This window comes from Ceratotherium simum, chromosome 13, assembly GCF_057802395.1.
Source record: "Ceratotherium simum simum isolate JZ-2026a chromosome 13, ASM5780239v1, whole genome shotgun sequence".
Taxonomy (NCBI): domain Eukaryota; kingdom Metazoa; phylum Chordata; class Mammalia; order Perissodactyla; family Rhinocerotidae; genus Ceratotherium; species Ceratotherium simum.
The window spans coordinates 38,228,529-38,250,289 of record NC_141912.1 but is presented as its reverse complement, the minus strand read 5'-3'; the positions used below and the strand labels follow the sequence as shown (position 1 = coordinate 38,250,289).

The window sequence follows — 21,761 nt, the reverse complement described above, 5'->3', positions numbered from 1 at the left end:
GGGGAGGGACTACGATCGCCGAGGGGCGACTGCATATGGTCTGGTGAGGAGTGCAGAGGGGTAAGACAGGGAGGCTGGGCACGGCAGATGGGCCCGGCCTGCAGCCTGCAGGGCCCGGGATCTGGGCCGCAAAGGGGCGGGCCCAGAACTGCGGAAAAAATTCCCGAAGCCGCGGAGTGCGCTTGGAAGCGCCGAAGACCATATTGGGGGCGTCTGGCTTCCAGAGGCGCCGAGCCCCGCCCCCGTCGCTCTTTGCGGCTCCCGGGGGAGCGCCCGGGCCTGCGGCGGCCTTCACACCCCCCGAGTCCGCGGCCCGGGCCGCTTGCGACCACTGACCCGCGGCCTGCATCCCAGCCTTGGGCCAGGCCCCAGCCGGGCCAGCGGGCCCCATCCGGCGCGTACCACCCGCCGCTCCACACTCCCGCGCTCCCCCGCAGCCGCGAGTGGTGCGGCCCGGCTCCGCCCCCTGACGCCACGAGGGCGGGGCGCCAGCCCGTCACGTGACGGGGAGTGACCTCGCCGCCCGGCGCCATGGGGGCTTTGGACCCGGAAGTGGCGCCGTGGGCTCGCGGCGGGGCCGCGGGGATGGCGGGAGCCGGAGCAGGAGCGGGAGCTCGCGGCGGAGCGGCGGCGGGGGTCGAGGCCCGGGCTCGCGATCCGCCGCCCGCGCACCGCGTACATCCGCGCCACCCTCGGCCTGCGGCGCAGCCCTCGGCCCGCAGGATGGACGCCGCGTCCGGGGGCCTGGGCTCCGGGGACAACGCCCCGACCACCGAGGCTCTTTTCGTGGCGCTGGGAGCGGGCGTGACGGCGCTCAGCCACCCGCTTCTCTACGTGAAGCTGCTCATCCAGGTGGGGGGCCAGGGGCGTCCTAGGGAGGTGGGGGCTGATGTGAGGGTGACAGGCCGGGATCTGGAGCAGGATGGGGGCGGGGGAGTTGATGGCGACGAATTTGGGGAGAGGGGCAGGAACGGCAGGTCTGGTGGGCTGAAGGGGTGGGAGAGAGGGAAGCGGTGAGGGGTTTGGGGATGCAGGGAGGATGGGTTTGGGGGTACAGGAGAGGGGGCGAGGGGTTGGAGCGACAGATTTGGAGAAGGTGGAATGAACAAGGGATTTTGGGGGTGCAGGAGAGGGGGCAATGGGATGCAGAGACAGGGTTGGGCATGAAAGAATGGAGGCGATGGACTTGGAATAGGAAGGAAGGAGCAGTATTTTGGGGTGAGGGAAGAAGCAACAGAATTGGAGGAGAGGCGAGAAGTTTGGGTGAATGGGTGGCGAGGAGGTTTGCGGGCCAAGGCCAAGTATTTAGAAGATGAGGAGCACGTATTTAGGGTAAAGGAGAGCAAAAGCTCTGGGTTTGATAGAGGTGGATTTAAAGCGGTTTTGGGGGACAGAAGACTGGGGGCTAGGGCCAAAAATCTAGGAGAGAAGAAAGGGCATCAGACTCCCAGGGAGGGGGGACGGGATGGGGGGCATTGGGTTTAATGGTGATGGAATTTGGTGAGAAAAGGCGAAAGCAAAGGATTTAACAGTGGAGAGCTGTCGGTTTCCAGGAGATGGGGGCTCTGGATTTGATGGCGACGACAGATTTGGTGGGAGGAGGGGATAGTGTGACGCGTTTGGGGGGAGGGGAACAGATAGGGCGACGCAATGGGGGAGGGGAGTGGTGGCGATTTGTCTTGAGAGGGGAGCAAGGAAGAGCTTTTAGGGGGAAAGGGATGACGCATTTGGAGGAGAAAATAGAAGTGACAGTTGGGGTCGGGAGATGGGAATCATCGCAGTCCTTGTATCTGGAGGGTTGGGCTGAAGGGATATGGGAGTATAGGAATTGGGCAGAGGGGCGGTTGGAACACAAGGTGACAGGATAGGCAGGGGCTGGCAGAAACTGGAACCAAGGTAGGAATATCTCCGGAATCAAAGGATGCATATTTCATGGTGACCAGCAGTGCCTTACAGATGAAGTGCGCTGCTTGAGAAAAGGAGAGATTGAACTGGAAGGGATGCATGATGGAGGGACTGCATCTGGCAGAATTAGGTGGGTGTGACTGAGATGGGCCCTGTTTAGATGGGGTTGGTTCAGCCTGGACTGATATCTGAAGATTTAGCCTAGAATTTTCCAGTTAGGAAGAGTAGGGGGTAGGGGTAAAAATTGAGATGGAAACCTCAACCAAGGTTTGAGATTTGATTTGAGTTGAGGCTAATGGGTGTCAGATTTACTGTCTTTATAATTGGACTGAGAGAGTGGGAGATGCAACTGGAATGAGAGGGACTTAAATGAGAGTGATTGAAATCTGGGATCTGAGGAATGGGACAGTAGATTTGTGTGTGTGACCAGGAATATGAGAAGGAATGAGGAGATTCAGTCAGGGACATCAGGGTGCCTGACTGGTATCTAATGGTGACCGAGATTTGGAAATGGCTGATTAGGGAAGGTGGAGACTGGCTTTTGGCTGTGATTTGGGAGTGAGAGCTGCTTTACTTACAGAATTAGGATTGTATTTACAGCAGTAGAGATTACAGATTTGGGCAAGAAATTGGGGCTTTGGAACTGGTGGTACCCAATATGAGAAGTAGGGATACTAGGACCTGAGTTTTTTGGCTGATGGAGTGAGAGTAGATGAGGGCTGGGACTTTAGGGTGGCCGATAGGAGGGGCTGTGGAGTGGAGGATGCTGGAGTATAGGGAATTCGGGGCTGCATGTGAAGGAAACGGGAAGTAGCTTCATCATTTGGACCATGGTGGATTTGGTTTACAAGTTTGGAAAGAAAATTGAAATAAAGGTGACTTGGAAAGGGCATTGAGGGGCCGGCCCCGTGGCCCGTGGCTAGCGGTTAAGTGCGCGTACTCCACTGCTGGCGGCCCGAGTTCGGGTCCCGGGCGCGCACCGATGCACCGCTTGTCAGGCCATGCTGTGGCGGCATCCCATATAAAGTGGAGGAAGATGGGCACAGATGTTAGCCCAGGGCCAGTCTTCCTCAGCAAAAAGAGGAGGATTGGCATGGATGTTAGCTCAGGGCTGATATTCCCACCAAAAAAAAAAAAAAAAGAAAGGGTATTGAGGCATGAGAGAGCATTGGGAATGAGGAAGAATGGAGAATTGGGGAATGAGGGAATCTAAAGGGTGAGAAGAACTAGATGGTGGTTGGGTTAAAGATAGGTGAGCCCAGCTGGGGGACAGAAGTGGCCTATGTGATTTGAACCCAGCTGGTGCTGAGTGTAACATATTTGAGGGTGAAATCTTAATGGGTATAGCTTGGGAATCAGAGTAACATTTTGCAAAAATGCAGATCCCAATTTGGGGAGGGGTAGCAGGATTGGAGTGGCAGATTTGGGGGTTGCCTAGATTAAGTGAATAAGAATGCAGTGCCTCAGATCAGGGCTTGTGGGTGTTAGGTTTCAGGAGCTAGAGGTTTGAGGGTGCGGGACTGGCTCTGCTAGCTTTGGGTGTGGTTAGCACTGGGGTAACATTTGGGATGAAATTGGGTGAGTATGACTTGGGAACGAGTACTGACAGTTTGAGGGTGAGGGGAACAGGGGTGAGATACAGCCAGTGTGCCTTTGATAACCCCGGGTGGATGTTGAGACAATAGACTCGAAGGGTTTGGGAGCTGTGGAGATACTGGGTGAAGGGACACAGCAGATTTAAGGGGGGAATTGGCGTCAGTGGGACTCCCAAACTTGTTGAGTGGACTGGGTAAGACAGCAGAAGAGCAGTAGGTCAGACTTGGAGTTCAGGTTATAAAGGGAATAGTGCCTGTGTAAGAGAACAAAATCAAAACAAAACTTAACTCCAAACCTTCTAGCTTTTAATCCAGAGGGGGACGTTCTGGAAGGGGAGGGCTAATTGCATGGGTCAACTGGTTCATCCCTTTCCTCCAGCTTCCCAGGAAGGTCCCTTTCACAGAGAGGGTTTCTTAATTTACAATCAGTAATCTGTCATGTAGCTCAGAATCACATCCACAAGGGACAGCCTGAACTTGCAAAAACACTTGACTAAGGCGAAGAAGAAAGGAAATTGAGCCAGGAAAATGCCAGAAGCATACGTAGTCCTGTTTTTAAGGCAGAGCTTCCCAACCCTGCCATTTCTGCTCCCTTCCACATCCAAGAGGAGCTGCTCTGGTCCATGGGCTCGGCTGGCCTGCTTTGAGGAATGGGACTGGTGTCCTGGCCCCCTGCCAAAGAAGGGGCCTTCTCGTACCCCGCTTAGGTGCTGGTCTCCCAGACACCTTGCCTCCTGCCTGGCAGCAGAGAGTCTATCTCCTCCTTAATTGGCAGCGTAACATGGCCTCACCCCTTAGGAGAGACCCCACCTCCCCACAGGGGTATGAGAGGCTTGTCCTTCACCCACCCATGAGTTTAACAGATTCCCTAATTATAACCAGCATCTATACAGCAAGAATTATGATAGCCCTACAGAAATGAGGGGCTCATTCTGTCACAGGGATATGGGCTGATGGAGATTAGAACACAGTTGAGGAATTGTTTGAGCAGCATCTGGGATTCGAGCTCATGGTTTGCTGTGCCTGGGAGCGAGAGGGACAGATTTGTGGGTGTCTGCAGTGGGTGCGGTAAGAAATTGGAGGGTGGGGTGAAGTTTGGAGTGGGTTACTTGGAGCTGGGCTGTCTGAAGTTTGGGACAGAGGTTCAGGTGTGATGTGTTTTGGTGTTGCCACATTTGGGATTGAGACTGGACTGAAGTTGTTAACCTGGAGATGAGCATTAACTGAGATTTATTCTGAGATGAGTGTGGGGTTCGAAGTACATAAAAATGGGGGTTTCTACACTGGAAATATCTGGAATTTGAAGGTAAGAATGTTGGGGGATGGGGTGACTTGGAGTGGTAGAGGTGGTATCTGGGACTAGACATTTCTGTTCATTTATACCATGCTGAGGGTTATAGACACCAATGAAATTTCTGCTATGTTTTGATGGGAAAACATCAACAGGAGCAGCATTAGAATTTGTGGGAGGAGAGTCAGAGCCCTGGGAAAGATGAGAAGCGGTGAGACTGAATCAACAGTAGAATCTGACCTTCCTTTTGTATTTGTTGATTCTGAAGGTGGGTCATGAGCCGATGCCTCCCACCATTGGGACCAATGTGCTGGGGAGGAAGGTCCTCTATCTGCCAAGCTTCTTCACCTACGGTGAGTGTGCTTCCCAGACAGGAAGGCCCACACGGACCAAAAAGAAGCGTCAAATGGGGCAGGCCCAGCTGGCCTTGGGGAACACGCTGGGCAGCATGGCACCCAGAGTCGGAGCTGGCACGGAGGAGGGGATCAAAGAGTGTGGCCAGAGGCAGCAGGGTTTCGGGGCGGGAGCAGGTGAACGATACAGCTTTGGTCCAGCTCCTCTGCCTGCAGCTGCCAGCTGTCAGCCCAGGCAGCAGGAGGGGCAGACGGGTGCCCGAGAGAGGGCAGTCCAAGATGCTGGCCCCTGTCATCCCTGCCGCCCCAGGGTATGCCTGGAAGCGAGGGTGGGGTGGCTTTCCTTTTGCCTTCTGAGCAGTCCTGCCCTGTTAGCAGCTTTTCTGCTTTCCTGCTACTCCAGCAGGAGGCCTGTTGGGGCCTCCTGGGTTCTTTTCCTTCGTCCTCTTTCCCCTGCATTCCCCGGGCAGTGGTGCCTGCTCACTCTGGCGTCGCTGTCCACTGGGTGTAGACCAGTGTGCGGTGAGTTGAGGTTTTGCCTCTGAAGTGCCCTGACCAGCTGCACGGGCTCGGGCAGGCCACTTAGCTGCTCTGGCCCCACATTCCTTGTCTGCAAAGCAACATCAGCTTCTTTGTGCTCAGGCCCTTCACACAGACACCCCCTTCCCCGCCCTCTGCCTGCCGGGAGGTGTCTCCACCAGGAAGCCCGCCACAGTGGAGCTTGCGCGATGCCGGTGAAGCCCACCTGGCTGCCTCTGCTGCTCATCCCCTGGCCCACAGGTGCCAGCTGGCCAAGGCCATCTCAGATCCTCCATCTCTGTCCCTCTCCCAGTCCCCACCCTCACTAGACTTCTTTATGTTCACAGCCAGGCTGATCCTCTCATGCTTCCTCCACCTCTGCTCTTCTTACCTGTTTGGTCAGTCCAGAATGTTCTCTGGAAATCTTTCTTTCTGCTGAATAACTTGGGGCTTTGCCTCCCGTCACCTTTTTTTCACTTCACACACTGTTGGCAGAATCTGACGTCGTGTTTCTCTTCCAGTTTCGCCACTGTGTTGTTGAGTACAGGTGAGGGCCAGGCAGAACACGTCATTTTATGGGGAAATCTGTTCATATTTGCTTTTATTTAAAAGTTGTCAGTGTAGGGGAGGGGGAAATCACAGAATTAGGAAGGCACCCCCACCATAGTACAGTGAAGCTGGTGTACAAAGTTAACCCTGAATTTGTGGGAAGCCGGGGCAGTGGGCTGCCAGCGCCCCCCACTGTGGTTTCTCTGTATATGCTTACGCGTGCTCCAGCCATGTGAGACTCGAGGGTAGGACCCAGACCATCTCTATTCGTGTCACACAGTCATTCCCGAAAGGACTCAGGGTAGAGAGGTCTTGACTCTCATTACCTCTTGCAGAGATGAGCAGAGTTCTGAGGTGCTCCCCCCCACACCCCTTTTTATATAAATGTTGTTTCAGTCCACATATTGTAAGCAGATGCCCGTTGGGCATTTCCAGACACTATACCTGCTCTCGAGTTGGAGAGGGGGCTCAGCTCAGCTGTCTGGCTGTCTAGATACTCTCTGGGCAGCATCTTCTCTTCCCCATGTCATGGTGAAAAGTGCCCCAGCTGTTGTGACAGTCTTGGGCGTAATGGAAGGAATTTCCTGGAGAGTTTTCCAGGGACCACAGAGAAACTGTGGAATGATGGAGTCCTGGCCAGCCTTGGAGCCCTTTGGGCCCACGAAGGCCTCTGTAGGCATTGCTGCACACCTCTCTCTCCTCTCACTTGTTCATAATTCAGCTCTGAGATGACGAGAAGTAGGAGTCCTTACTCCGTATTTACTGGTGGGCAGATCGGGTAGAAAGAGGATAAGTGTCTCACTGGAAGTCACACTCCGGCTTTATCCTGCGAGCGCTCCCTTTTGCTGACTGGAGCACCCCTCCCCCAAAATAAACCTTCCTTCTGCCTGTTCACTCTGTGAAGCAGGGCGCCTCGCCACGTCACCCAGCGTCCTCTCCCCGCCTACTCCTCTCCTTCCAGCCCCACCCCCACCTCAGGAAGCCAGGTATGCAGGTAACAGGTGCTCTGGGGCCCAGCAAGGGCCCGTGCTAGCAGTGACGTTGAATTGCTGGGTTGGCAGACATGTTGCAAAAGAGGAAAAGGGACATTTGCTGGTTCCTGCCACTGTGCGGTACTAGAGAGCTCAAGTCATGGGTCTGAAAAGGGAGCACATTGTCCAAGAGAATGTTCTGCTAGCTTCCAGGTATGCAAGTTTATAAAAATACATCACCTGTTTGAACACGATTAAAAAGTTGATATTAAATAAAACAATAAAACATTATTAAATAAAGTATCCTCTTAGAGACCCTAATGAACAAACACTGACTCACACAGGTGGGGTCTAGCTTCCCTGTCTGCTTAAGTTTTTTCTATAGAATAGTTCATTGGTGCTTCCGTTTTAGTTACTTCTCCACCGGTGTTTCCCCTCCCTGTGATTAATGAATGCCAGCAGGTGCCAGGTGGTGCCCTGGGCACAGCACAGTAAGAGGGTGAGGCTGGCCCTCTTCCTGGCGTGCTCAGGGGACACCCTTGCGTCTCTCTCCTGGGAGCCCTTCCTTTTCCGTTTTTCCTCCCTTAGGTTAGAGACTTCGTCATTGCCATGGGCACTCTGTCTTTTTGCTATTTTTCTTTTCCCCGAGAAAAACATTTTTTATAAGTGACACCGTTGGTTCCTGGGTTGCAGCACTTAAGTTGCTGAGTTGAAAAACTAGTTTATTTTGCCAAGTAGGTTTTTCAAAGCTGAAGAAAAAAAGGAAACATATGAACTTGTTTGTCAAAAATATGTTTTGAAGGTTTTACCAATAAAACACAGGGGCTAGAAAAGACGTTTTGGGAGGGGGCCTGATTGCTTCTGGGGTCCTGGGTGGATGCTCCCTTCTGTGACTGAAGTCAGCACGTACAGACCTTCCTCGACTTACACTGGGGTTACGTCCCACTAAACCCTCATAAGTTGAAAAAATGAGTCGAAAATGTGCCTAGCCTACCAAACATCATAGCTTAGCTTTGTCTACCTGAAACGTGCTCAGAACACTTACATTAGCCTACGATTGGGCAAAATCATCTAACACAAGGCCTATTTTATAATAAAGTGTTAAATATCTCATGTAGTTTTTTGAGTGCTGTACTGAAAGTGAAAACGAGAATCGTTGTCTGGGTGCAGAATGGTTGTAAGTGTACCAGTTGTTCACCCTCGTGACCACGTGACCGACTGGGAGCTGCGGCTCGCTGCCGCTACCCAGCATCACAAGAGTATCGTATCGCATATCGCTAGCATGAAAAGATTAAAATTTGAAGTACAGTTTCTACTGAATGCATGTTGCTTTCACATCATCATAAAGTCAAAAAATCCTAAGTCGAACCCTTGTAAGTCAAGGACTGTCTGTGTTGAGGGACAGGCTGCATCTGGTCTGGGTGTGAATGTGACCCAGGAGTGGGTGCGTCTGGGCTGGGCGTGACGCTACGCCTCTGCTCTCTTACAGCCAAGTACATCGTGCAAGTGGATGGGAAGATAGGGCTCTTCCGAGGCCTGAGCCCCCGGCTGATGTCCAACGCCCTCTCCACCGTGACTCGGGGCAGCATGAAGAAGGTGAGCCTGGGGCGAAACCAGGAGCGGCTGCCTGAGGTTCCCCCAAGCTGCCTTCCACCCCCAGAGGCAGCCGTGTGCACTGGTCCTGCTTTTCCATTCCCAGTCTGGTCACGGTTCCACCTCAGCACCAAAGCCAGGCTCCAAACCCTGGTGGTCCATCGCTGAGTCCCCTTGATGGGGAGGGTTGCTGCCCCACAGTCCTCCTGCTTTCCCACAACTGTGACACCAGACAGGGCTTTTTTCCACCGAGATCCAGCCCTGGGGTTACCTGAGACGGGCCCAGCTGATGGAGCTGCAGAGAAAACAGCGGGAGCCGGCCCTGCCGTCTCTACATTTAAGAGGCATAGCTGTGCTTGGCTTTTGGCCCTCCTTGTTTTTTGTGGCTCAGGTTTTCCCTCCGGATGAGATTGAGCAGGTGTCCAACAAGGATGACATGAAGACTTCTCTGAAGAAAGTGGTGAAGGAGGTGGGTGTCTGGAATCGGAGATGGAGAGGCCCTCGGAGGGGAGTCTGTTTATTTCTCCCCTGGAGTTGGGCAGGTCACTGAAGAGCCACAGAGCTGGGTCCTTGTGTGTGCATGGGTGGGGTGGGACGTGGAAGGAGCCCCAGCGTGGACACTGCAGGGAATCCCAGAAAGCTCTCAGCCGCCGTGGGGTCTGGCCCCAGACCTGACAGCACTCCTTGGTGGAGGGGACTGGGGTTGGGCAAGTGGCACCATCTGAGGTAGAGTGACTCCACGTGGGGCTGCGGGATCCCCGTGAGTGCCAGTTCCAGAGACAGGCCAGGCCGAGTCACCACCCTCTGCTCTCTTCCAGACCTCCTACGAGATGATGATGCAGTGTGTGTCCCGCATGCTGGCCCACCCCCTGCATGGTGAGCTGCTGCATTGGAGACTGCATCGCAGCTGTGGGATGACCCCCCGGATTGTAGATGGGTAGCCATAGAATTGCTGGGAAGTGGGAGTGGGTGGGGGTATTCCACTGGAACCCCACTGAGGAGAGATTGGCCAGGGTCCTGTGCAAAAGGAGCTGGGGCTCTTCCCAGGCAGAAGAAATGGGATGCCATGGTCATGGGGTGTGACGGGGCATCCCAGAGGCCCTCATCCCCTCCTGCGCTGTGACACAGGCCATGTTGTGCAGTGGCCGCTCTGTACTGGGCACTCTGTGGCTGGGGTGACATGGGCTTTGGCCCACCATGTCACCTGTGTGTGTTTTCTTTTTCCTCAGTCATCTCAATGCGCTGCATGGTCCAATTTGTGGGACGGGAGGCCAAGTACAGGTGGGTAATTCTCAGGACTGGCAGGATTGGCCACGTTACCATTCAGAGTCTGCCAAGACAGGCCGTGCTGGGGTCAGTCGTTGCCCCTTTTCTGCCCCAGTTCTACTATGCTAGTTTCAGAGGAACGTGGTAGTGGCTTCCATAGTCTGCGTCCAGGGGCATTTCCTGTTCGCCATCTCTTTTCTGGCGCACCCTGGATGAGCCCTGCGGGGCAGGGGATGGGATTGTAGTCGCCTTGGATTAGGAGTTCCGACACCAGAGCTGATTCTGCCACATAGGACTGAGCTGGAGTTCCCTCCTGGACCCCCTAGGTTGTGCCCTAACAATTTCTCCGGCTGTCAGAGAACCCAGCTTAAGCTCGTTTCCTACTCTGCTAAGAGGCTGTCCACCCCATGAGCTTGGGCTCGTCCCCTTAGTTGTTTACTAGAAACTTCCCTTGGCCTCTGCTGTGCCTGGCACTGAGCTGGGTGCTGTGGGGGCATAGGTGTGTTGACTTTGCCCTTCCCCGTGGCGCTTATGGCCTCCCTGCCCCTCTGAGGCTCAGGGCAGGACAGGAGGCGGATCCTGGAGGCATGTGGCAGGAAGATTCGCTCTGTTACCCTTCCTCTCTAAGATTCTCGTTTCCTGGGTTCAGGTGTTTTCTGCAGCTGTGCTGTGGGACTACTGCCCCAGGAAACTCGGCTGCCGTGTGCCTCATTTGGGGTTCACTAATGGGAAATTGGCCCATTCTCCCAGACTGAAATGTGAGGTTGGTAGACGGGACCAGGAGGGGGTGATCTGGCTCAGAACCCCAGTGGGCAGAGCCACTGTTCTGAGCAGAAGGTAGGGCAGGGCTGGGCTACTCCAGGACCAGTGCTAGCCAGGGCCTTGGCTCCCACCGTCTCTCTCTCCTAGGCTGCCCATCGCCTAGGCTTTGCAGAGCCTCCCTGCAGGACAGGCCACTTGGCATTGGTAGCCACAGGTCACAGAGTTTGCTCTTTGAGCTTCTTTTGCATTTCATACCAAAGACACCACAGCCTCTCCCCTGGTCTCTAGCAGCCTGCAGTGGCCAAGGCGCTAGTCCTCAAGCTCCCTGCTGGGAGGGCCAGATGCCTTTTCCCAGGCTGCATCTGGGTGGTCTGATTCAAGGGCCTCTTGCTATAGGGCCCTGTGTTCCTTCTCTGCCCTCTGGAAGGTGATTCTGTCCACTCGCCACCCCTCCTGCTCTCACTGTGCCAGAAGGTTGTTCAGCCAGAGATAAGCACTAGGGCCAGGCAGGAGAAGGGCCTGTTTCCTCTGCAGCAGCCCAGGCTGGAAGGTTCGCTCCTAAACTCCAGATCCACAGAAAATGGCAGGAGAGAACTGCTAGGGTTCTGCGCCTGTGGGTTGCTGGGTTTCCGCAGTCTCCATGGACTGTGTACATGCCCCTTCACCCCCAAACAAGAGCTCTCAAATATTCCCCAGTCTATTCTGCCTAGTAACAGAGACTCCCCTCCCCGTCTCGGCCAGGACCGGATGGCTCTGAGCAGAGGTGGTGGGCTTTGCTCCACACCAGGGTGGGCTTCTGGAAGGTGACCACGTGACATTGTATTCCTCTCTTGCCTTCTTCACAGTGGTGTGCTGAGCTCCATTGGGAAGATTTTCAAAGAGGAGGGGCTGCTGGGATTCTTTGTGTACGTGAGTTTATACTCCCCGTACCTGGCCACAGGCATGGCTCTACTAACGGGCTCATTCTCAACCTCTCAGGCCGCAGCTGCTGGCCTCAGACTAACCACAGGGCTCTGTCCCAGCCGGAGCAGCTGCACTTCGGCTCCATAGAGCTCCATAGCATATGCGAGCTACAGATCATCCGGACCAAAGCTGCCCAGCCCTTTGCAGATCACGGCTCACACAAAAATGGTACTGTTTGTCCAGAACACTGGGGAGATGGGCTGACTGGCCCCCTTAGGCCCCATCTGTTTGCTCCAGGGCTGGGGGTGGACATGGGGATGGTCTTCATGAGCCAGGGCACTCCATCGTCCTTGGTTTCACTGCTGGAAAATGACTGAAAATCTGTGACTCGGATTGCAGGTGGAGCACTGGCAGCTCACAGGCCGACTCCAGCCCATGGATTGTTTGACATGGCATTTCTGACAAATTCGTCCTTTACATTTCACATGTAGGATATGTTACACAACAGTCCACATTTCTGGCTTCTCTTGAAAAGTCAGAAAACCTGATCCTGCTGGTCCTGTGTTTCTGCAGAGCAGTGTCAGCAGGGCTGGTCTCCCGAGAGCCCCAGACCCTGCCCTCCTTGTTTTCTCACACCCACCTTCCTCACCTGCAAAGAAAGCTCGTGCCGAAAAGACTAACCCACAAAGGGAGCCCAGAAGCTGGGCCTGACGAGCCTGTCCTTTATTTTGCCTTTTTAAGGTCCACGCAGTGACGTGCATGCTGATATGTACGCAGTATACCAGATGTGGGGCCCTCTAGTAACTCACGTTGTGGTTTGATAGCTGGCCAGGTGTTTTTATTTATGATCCTGCATTTCACCAAGAAACAACTACGTGGGTGTGTGTGTGTGTGTTTCTCACCAGGAGATGATTTTGCCCCCAGGGGACATTGGCAATGTCTGGAGACATCTTTTGGTTGTCACAACTGGCATCTAGTGGGTAGAGGCCAGGGATGCTGCTAAACATCCTGTAATGCAGAGGGCAGCCTCCACAACAAAGAGTTATTTGGTCTTAATTGTCCATAGTGCAAAGGTTGACAACCTTGATTTATACAGACACATATTCTCATATATATATGTATAAATATATATGTATAAACATTTGCCCATGTAACTGGTATATCAGACCTTAAAACACTGCATGTCACCACCTCTGGCTTTTTTTTTTTTTGGAGGGGAGGAAGAATAGCCCTGAGCTAACATCCGAAGCCAGTCCTCCTCTTTGCTGAGGAAGATTAGCCCTGGGCTAACATCCGTGCCCATCTTCCTCTACTTTATATGGGATGCCACCACGACAAGCAGTGCATCGGTGCGCAACCGGGATCTGAACCCCAGGCCGTTGAAGCGGAGCGCGTGCACTTAACCGCTGCGCCACCAGGCTGGCACCCACATCTGGCATTTTTCGCATATGTTATATAGTTCTGTTCTGGTGAATAGGATTCCCGCACAGTACATGCTTACTCGTTGGGTTCTTTTTTTTCCTTATGTGATTTTGGAACAGGCATACGGGTTACGATACTTGGAAAGCACCAAAGGGTGTATGTAGGTGGGAGGTCAATCAGAGCACAGGCGGAGGCAGCAGAGTTGTAAATTGCATTCACAAAGGTTCATTTTATTACTATCCCTCATAACATAGATGTGTTGCATATATTCTTTTGAAGTTTTCAAATATTTTACAGTAAGATTTTTTTAAAATTCAAAAATCATAAATCTGCTTCTCCTCCCAAGACATAGTCATTTTTCTCCTGGAGATCTTCCCATGTCATTCCATATCTAAACAAGCAAATAAACACATTAAAAAAAATACTAATAGCACATAGGACCCACTGATCTCAGTCTGGCTTCTTGCCCTCAGCACTGTGTCTTGGGGAGCCTTCCACATCAGTTTGTAGAGCTGTTTCTCGTAAAGGCTATCACTTTCAAAGTCAGCCCTCCTTGCAAAAGCTTGCATGGAATGTCTTAGATGGAACTTTCCAGGGGTGAAGACAACAGATGCATTGAGCAAAGTGTTTTGCGAGATTAGGTAAAGAGGCCAGGAGAAAACGACCAACCTGTAGGCACTCTTTCATAATCTGCATCTGAAAATCCCAGATTTAGCAACATGTACATCTTGAGGTCCGGCTTCTGTGGTTTGAAAACCGCTTGTGAGACGGTAAACTAATTTGTGGCGTCAGATGTGGCGTATAACACCCTCCATGGAGAAAGGAACATTGGCTTCCTGGTGTGGATAGCTGTGGCCCACGTGGCCCCTTCCTGAGGTGGTGCCGTTGAATATGCTGGAGTTTTGAGCTTGGACCATCCCTGCCTGCTTCCTGGGTGTAGAGCCCCAGGAAATGTTCCCCTCCCTCCCCTGCTCATCTTTGCTCACCTTGTTTTTTAGCGGCTTAATTCCTCACCTCCTGGGAGATGTGGTTTTCTTGTGGGGCTGTAACCTGCTGGCCCACTTCATCAATGCCTACCTGGTGGATGACAGCGTGAGTGACACCCCAGGGGGGCTGGGAAACGACCAGAATCCAGGTTCCCAGGTTGGTTGGAACAAGGACTTGTCCATCTTTCCGTGTACTGCTGACGCCCAGGGTCTGGGGCAGACTCGAGGACTCTGGGATTCTGAGCACCAGGCCTGAGGGCTAGAGAGGGCCTCTGGGGAGTGATCTGGGAAGAGGACCTCTGGTTGTCCCTGGGCCAGCTTTGCTGCTAGAGAGAGTGGCCTCAAGAGATGAGATTTGAGATCGGTAACCAGACCTGGAGGAGTTCATGGAATGCCCGTCTCTGGGCAGCTTTAGAAATAAAACAGACCCCAGCTTATCCAAGGCTGGTTTGAGTCAGTGACCCAACAAGGGGTCAGGAAATCAGGAGGTAGACCAACTAATAATAACCCTTTAACTTTTGCTTAATGTTTTATGCTTTTTAAAACTCTTTTGTGAACATTATAACATTTGATCCTGACAGCACCCCAGTTGTGAAGGGAACAGGGCGGGTATAACGTCCCGTTTTACACATAGAGAACTTGAGACCAGAGGCTGAAGGGCTCTACAGAGGCATTCAGCTGGGCATCAACAGGGCTGGGCCTGGGTCTTCCCTGTGCCAGGCTGAGGGTGCTTTCCCCCTTGAAGTGTTTCAGATCAGCGAGGAAGTATACCGTGCAGGCGTACCCCATTGTTTTGTTAGCAGTCATCTACACATGTTATGCACAGACTTCTCAGCAGGTTGGGTCAGGTGTTGGGAGGTGTTGGTCCTTCTAAAAGGAGCTTGTTGAAGAAACGTGTCTGGGGACTTGAGGGTTGACTGGTTCTGCCTGAACCCAGATAAGAGTTGGGGAACAGGGGTGGGCGGGAGATTCCTGGTAGCCAGACATTCCAACAGCGGGGATTGCCGACCCCAGGAGGATAGGCGAGGGGCTGGGGACCTGTCTGCCAGAAGCACTTTTGGGGGGAGTGGGTTCATAGTCTGTATGTGTCTGTGTCTGGGCCCCAGAATGGCGATTCTTGGGGGCCGTGGGGGTGGTGTCTGGGCATGTGTCTGTGTGGCGAGGAGTGCCCCGCCCCAGCTGAGAGCCTCTGCTCAGAGGCAGACAGTGTCAGGCCATTTGACTTGGGGGGGGGTGAGTCTTACTGCCCTTTCAGTGTAAGCAAATTCAAGTGGCTCCGGAGGGACCAGCTCCCATCTGCAGTTACTGTAGCACAAACCCATGGCCCTGCCCTTTCTGGGGGCCTTGTGGGCTGGTGAGCTGCTGCCGTCACATACAGAGCAGGGCTGGGACAGCTGGGGCGTCTTGGCGGGGGGAGGGGTGTCCCACAGCTGACTGGCTTCCTCCAGTCTGGGGGGGCAGGTGTCTGACCAGGGGCTGCTGCGCTCAGGTCACCGCCAATAGCAGTCAGCAGCTTCAGGGAAAGGATCTCTCAAGTGCTTTTCTGATGTGGCGTAAATGCTAAGGTGAGGCTGCTGCTCAGACACAGGGCTGAGCCAACCCCCCGCCCGCCTCAGGGTTGCAGGACAACCATCTGGTGGGATGGCCACGCCACAGGAAGCTGAGGGATAGGTAGTCCCCCTTTCTAGCTAGGAGCTATTTCCCCAGCAAAGTAGAATTCAGAAGTTGGGAGCCTGAAGGGGGCGCGAGCTTGGTGAGGTAGGGGGTGGCAGTGAGCCCAGAGTTCCCCCTCGCCTTTTGCTACAGGTCCAGGATTGTGTGTCTGGGTAGTTCGAGTGGGTATCTATCTTTTCATTCAGTAAGCACTTACAGAGCACCGATTGTGCCAAGCCCTGGACCTTGATCAAGGCAGACACAGGCCAAGCCCTTGGAGCTCAGAGCTCAGGGTTACACAGGCCAGCAGCCAATAATTCCACTTATCTGGTCTTCACTTCTGCTCCTCACCATCCCCAGCTGGGTCACAGAAATCCCTTCAGTCTGGTTGTCCCACTTCTGTCTCCCAGATCTTCTCTTGGCTCTGACTACAAGGCCACAGAAGCCGCTGGCAGGCCCTGAAAGGGAATGCAGTGTGCACAGCGGGTGTGTGAGGAGCTGAGTGCAGAGGATGTGTGAGGCCAGTGTGGAGGGCGAGGTGGAGGGGGCCCAATGAAGCAGCATGGGGCACGGGCCCCCATGTCTGAAGGCTACCTCCTGAGGTGCCTGGGGCAAACCCGTCTTCTTTCTGTCTCTTCAGTTCAGCCAGGCCCTGGCCATCCGGAGCTACACCAAATTTGTGATGGGGGTAAGTTGAGACAGCTGCCCCTCCCAGTGCCCTCTGGGCCTGGGTGGGGTTTAGGAGGCCAGCTCTGGTGGTGGCTGGAGGCAGCCCCAGTATCGGGTGTTGGTACAGTGTGGCCCTGCTCCCTGAGCCTGGGGCGGGGGTGCCGGTGGTGGGTGGGTCACAGACACTCTGCTCTCCCTGGTTTCAGATCGCAGTGAGCATGCTGACCTACCCCTTCCTGCTGGTCGGTGATCTCATGGCTGTGAACAACTGCGGGTAGGTGTGCTCCCCTCCGCCAGGCACCCTGCCCCCTTCCGCCTGCTCTTTGTGTAGGCTCAGCCCACCAGCCACCGTGGCTTCCTCTAGGATTCGCCACACCCCTTTGGGATGAATCTCTGGGTCCGGATATGGGTGGTGGCAGCTCCAAGCCATTCTTCTGGGAGTCTCCTTTTCTCGGCTGATCCATCTCCCACTGTTCTCTGTCTAACATGCTCTCCTTCCCGGGCAGGCTGCAGGCCGGGCTCCCCCCTTACTCCCCAGTGTTCAAATCCTGGATCCACTGCTGGAAGTACCTGAGTGTGCAGGTAAGCAGGCCCCCAAGGCAGGATTTTTCCTGTACTTCTGCCACATGGATCAGATGAAATGGTTCTGTGGCCTCTTCATTGCACACAGAGATAAGGTTGTCTTGGAATCCAGAGTTGTGAGTAGAGAGGATAAGGAGAAAGTAGACTCTTGTTTAAGGCATTTAAATTAAATTTTCACTTTATTTTAGAAAGGATTTGAGGTAGTTAGGTCTGATTTTATGTAAAAATTATACATCAGACGAGGTCTCCTTTTTTTCTTCACCTCTTAAAGACTCTTAGAACAAGTATGAGGGAGCCCGTGGGGTAGATGGTGAAGCCCAAGAACTTCTTATCCCAGAGTGACATGGGCTGAAGACGCAAGGACTAGGAGCAGTCCTGACAGGCAGCTGGCCTGTGGAGGCCGACCCCTCCCTCCTGCAGGACGTCCCCGGTGCCCAGGACAGCCTGAGGGTTGAGTTGGGCCACATGGTGAGCCTGGCAAAGGTGCCAGTTTGGGGGTCTTGTGTTCTGTGCCCAAACATCCTCCTGCTGGCTGGAGCTCTTGGGCCCAGAGGTCAAGGAGGCAGGTGTCTGATCCATCCTGTCCAAGGATGGCCCAGGGCACATCCTTGCCTTTTCCTGGCCTTGGTTTGCCTCGAAGCAAAATGGGGCAGTGGCCTGGGGAGAATCGAGCACACTGACTGGCCTCAAGGTTGAGAAGAGGACAGATGGGAGGGAAGCAGGGAGGCAAGAGACAGACGCGGTTCTTCCCAGCGACTCCAGTCAGTTCTGCGTGCGTCACGTCACGTGGGTATTGGAGGAGGCCAGACCACTTGGGCTCTGAAGCCAGAAGGGCACTGAGTCTCCTCTGGGGATTTCCTGTTGGGGGGGCCCATCGACACTGGACACCCTGTAGCAGAGTGAACTGCTCCCTTGTGCTCCAGCACAGGGCAGGTTCTGACCTTGCTCTCCAGGAATGCAAGCCTAGCACCCCCTGCCCTCCCTACCGGGTCTCTGAGCTGCTGCCTTCTTTGCCTTACGCTGGCCTTGCTTGGGGGCAGGGCGGGAAGCGTGGCCTCCCCTTTCACTGGCCTGTCTGCTCCTTCCAATCCAGGGCCAGCTCTTCCGCGGCTCCAGCCTGCTTTTCCGCCGCGTGTCCTCAGGATCATGCTTTGCCCTGGAATAACCTGAATCACCTAAGAAAACACGCTGCCTCAGCCTGGGCACCGCGGGGGAGGCCTGATCATCTCGAGGCACCTGTAAGATGACTCCAACCCAGCAACATCTAGATGTGCTCCAGCCCAGCTGGGCTTCGGTTTCCATATTTGCCGTGTGTCTGTCCAGAAGTGGGGGACGGGTGGGGGTGAGGCTGCACCCAGTGGATTGGTCACCTGTTAGACCTGGGGAAGGTGGGGCGGGGCTCCGGGATTGGGGCAGAGTCCCCTTACTTCACAGATTTGCTGAGTCTGCCTTGTGCCCGGGGGCCAGAGAATGACTTGTGGAGGCCTAGGTTGGATGGGAAAAGGCTCGTGGGGTCAGATCCCACCCCCCCCCCACCCCCACCCCCACCCCCGCTCACACCTGAGTCAGCCCAGCTCTCCTCCAGCAGCTCAGCTGGGAGCATTGCTATCCTGCTTGTAAATAGGGCGTGATCCCCTTTCACAAGGCCAGCATCATATGCAGGCCTGTATTAGGAAGCTATTCCTCGGTTCTACCTTTGTTTTTCTCAACACTACTTTTCTGATACGAAGGCAGCACCTTCTGAATGGGAAATCATGCGACTGCTCAGAATGTGTCCCCCTCATCACGTGCTCATTGGTTTAATGGTGACGCCTCCTGTGCGGGATCTGGTACCTGTGCAGTTGTGAGCACCCAGAAGTTAGGCAGATCGGTGTCTCTAGTCCTACCCAGTTTAAAAGTTCGTGATAAGATTTGACCCTTTCTCCCTCAAATAAATGTATTGGTGGTGATTTGGAGTTTTGTCTCTCATTTTTATGATTTTAAAAACTATCTGCAGAGTCTTTTTCAGTCCTTTGTGTTAGTGTGGGAAGGGGCTGTAAAGCAACAGGGCTGGGGGCAGCCCGGCCTGGAGATGAGCGGTGCCGGGGCTCAGTGTGGGTTAGCCTCGGGGGAGACACTGGATGATTTTCTGAATTAGACAAGGCCAAGATGCCTGTTCACAGAGCAGCCACTAGTGCACAGGCCTATTACCAGGGAGACAGTCCTTTTAAAGGCCTCTCCAGCTTCATAAAATGTTCTACCCAAACCCCTAACATCTCAGCACCGTTTGTGGATGACATTCAGGTTTTACTGAGAGTTATTTGGTGTAGAGGTCACATGGCTACAGCAGGATGGGGAGACATGGGCCCAGCTGAAGCACCAAGCTCCCTTCCTTCTCTGGAGAAGGTGGACCTCCCTTCCATTCACTTCTGCCCAACACCAGGGTCTGTAAACAAACGAAACTTAAAAATGGAACATGCTGGCCCCTGGAGACCCTGGGCTTCCATCTGATGGGGTTTGGACACCAGTTGAGGTCCAGCTGAGTTCCCGAATGTTTCTCTGCCCTTGCTCTAGGGGAGCTGGCTTCCGAGAGTTGGAGTCTGGTGACTTTGGTCATCCTTCCTCACAGGTATGGGCTGGGTCACCCCCAGGGAAGGCTCCTGGGATGCTTTTGCAGAACTGGTTTTCCTTAGTGGCCTAGTAACAGTTGACTCGAGGGCAGTTTACTTTATGGATCCTTGTTCCCCAAAAACACAGGACTGTGCCTGAGTGGGTGTCTTGTACGTTGGTTGAAGCCACTGAGGTCTCGTACTCACTTCACACAGCTAACGTGGCAGGGAAGGAGAGCACGTGGCAAGGTGAGCAGGCCAGGCCTCGCCGGCACCATTTCTTTAGAGAAGGAAGGCCCTTCAGTGGCGTGTCTGCCTCATGGCACCTTACCTTTCTCCAGCCCAGCCTGGTTTCCCACCGTACTGACTACTGTTCTGGGGCAACTTTTCTTCCTGTTGCTCTACCCTCAAATCCTATTTTTGCGTCAGTTACTTCCTGTGGTCCCCGAGATTTAGGGGTACTGGCATCTCAGGAGCCCGAGCTGAGCTGGCTGTGAGGAGCCCCTCCCTTTGACAGCCACCTCCTCCCACAGGTTGGGAGAGGCCACAGGGGTAAAGAATGGGCCATGGGTGGGCTTAGCAAGTCACCTTGAGGAGAGCCAGTACTGCTCCCAGGTAATACCCTGGAATTTCTGAATTTCGGGGTGTCGACTACATATCCCAGGCTATCTTCCTCATCCATAAACGGCAAGAAAGTCCCTTTGATACTTTCTCAGTTTCTAGTTGAGCAAAGTACAGGTTTTACTCCTAACAACTTTCAGTTCAGTGTTCAGATGCATGTATTGTGTATGTTAAATGCTCCCTTTGTTTCCTGGGCCCTTCAGTTTTTGAGGGCTAAGGCCTCACCTGCCCTCTGAGCACCTGGCATGTTCCCTGTCTGTCCTGGAAACTAGAATGATGAGGTCTTTATCTGAGAAAGGAGATTGGGTTGGATTGGGGCACGAGCGGAGCTGAGCTGCTAGCAAAGGAGGGGTGATGGGAGAGGGAATGTCTGTGTGGGGAATCAATCACCTTCCTCCCCCCTGAAAAGCCTAATTCTGATGGACAAAGCTGGAATGTCCCCTGGCAGGCCTTTTGGGGCTCCCTGTGATGAAGCTTGAGGTGGTAGTGGTGGCCTGTGCTGGGCCCTGCTGTAGCCCTTGTTACTGTGCCAGTCTCCACATGCCTGGGAGCCGTGCAGCAGTGCTGGGGCAGACCCCTCCCCACTCTGGTCCTCGAGGCCTCAGAGTGCCAGCCCCCCTGCCCTCTGTTTGAACGTGCCCTCCCATCCCATGGGTTTGTGCTGACACATCCCCTCCCTGCCCGTTTGTCACAGCCCCACCTGACTAGTATGGGACACCATGTCTTGCCTTCTGTTATTTCCCCCAAAATAAACTTCCAAAGGGGTCCCTGCTCCTGGTCTTGGATAGGTTCTCTCGTGTGACAGGGCTCCTGAGGGCTGGCCACACATGCTCTTGCTTTGCAGGAGGCAGGCAGAGCCCACCCAAAACTAGGACAGATGGGTTTGGGCCTTCACAGTCCTGCTCTGCCCAGAGGCCACATCACCTGACCACCTCATAGGACCTGGGGCTAGCTTGAGAAAACAGGCCTAAAGGGGAGGGAGCCTCCTCAGGAACGCAAGTTAGATCAACATCTGAAAATCAATTAATGTAATACACTCTATCCATAGAATAAGGAACAAGACCAAATATAATCATCTCAGTAGACACAGAAAAAGTATTTGAGAAAATTCAACATCCCTTCATGATAAAAACATTCAGAAGCCTAAGAATAGAAGAGAACTTCCTCAACATGATAAATGGCATCTATGAAAAACCCATAGTGAACGTTATACTGAATGGTGAAAAACCTACTAATGTTTTCCCCCTAACATCAGGAATAAAACAAGGATGTCTGCTCTTGCCACTACTCGACATTGTACTGGAGGGTCTAGCCAGGGCAATTAGGCAAGAAAATGAAATACAAGTTATCTGGGTTAGAAAGGAAGAAATAAAACTCTCTGCAGATGATATGATCTTGTATATAGAGAATCCTAAGGAATCCACTAAAAATTCTATTGTAACTAATAAATGAATTCAGCAAGGTTGCAGGATATAAAATTGATATACAAAAATCAATTGTCTTTCTATACACTTGCAGTTAACAAAGTGAAAA

The 21,761-nt window shown here is 53.6% G+C and overlaps 1 protein-coding gene across 3 annotated transcripts; it reads left to right on the top strand.

Moving 5' to 3' along the window:
- The first annotated feature begins 506 nt into the window (after positions 1-506).
- On the top strand, positions 507-18,974 carry MTCH1 (mitochondrial carrier 1). 3 transcript variants are annotated; one of them, XR_015554109.1, is made up of 13 exons: positions 507-852; positions 5,060-5,144; positions 8,673-8,779; positions 9,168-9,245; positions 9,595-9,652; positions 10,006-10,057; positions 11,650-11,709; positions 14,128-14,272; positions 16,409-16,456; positions 16,644-16,711; positions 16,944-17,019; positions 17,291-17,487; positions 18,113-18,974. XR_015554109.1 is itself a non-coding variant. In XM_004424197.3 (12 exons), the coding sequence occupies exons 1-12, from the start codon at positions 532-534 to the stop codon at positions 18,182-18,184; spliced, it is 1,119 nt and encodes a 372-aa protein (XP_004424254.1). In that variant the 5' UTR covers positions 507-531; the 3' UTR covers positions 18,185-18,974. The 3 variants fall into 3 exon arrangements, 2 of the variants coding, with proteins under 2 accessions (XP_004424254.1, XP_004424253.1); XM_004424197.3 differs by lacking the exon at positions 17,291-17,487 and having other exon boundaries at positions 14,128-14,221; XM_004424196.3 differs by lacking the exon at positions 17,291-17,487.
- Positions 18,975-21,761: the final 2,787 nt, after the last annotated feature.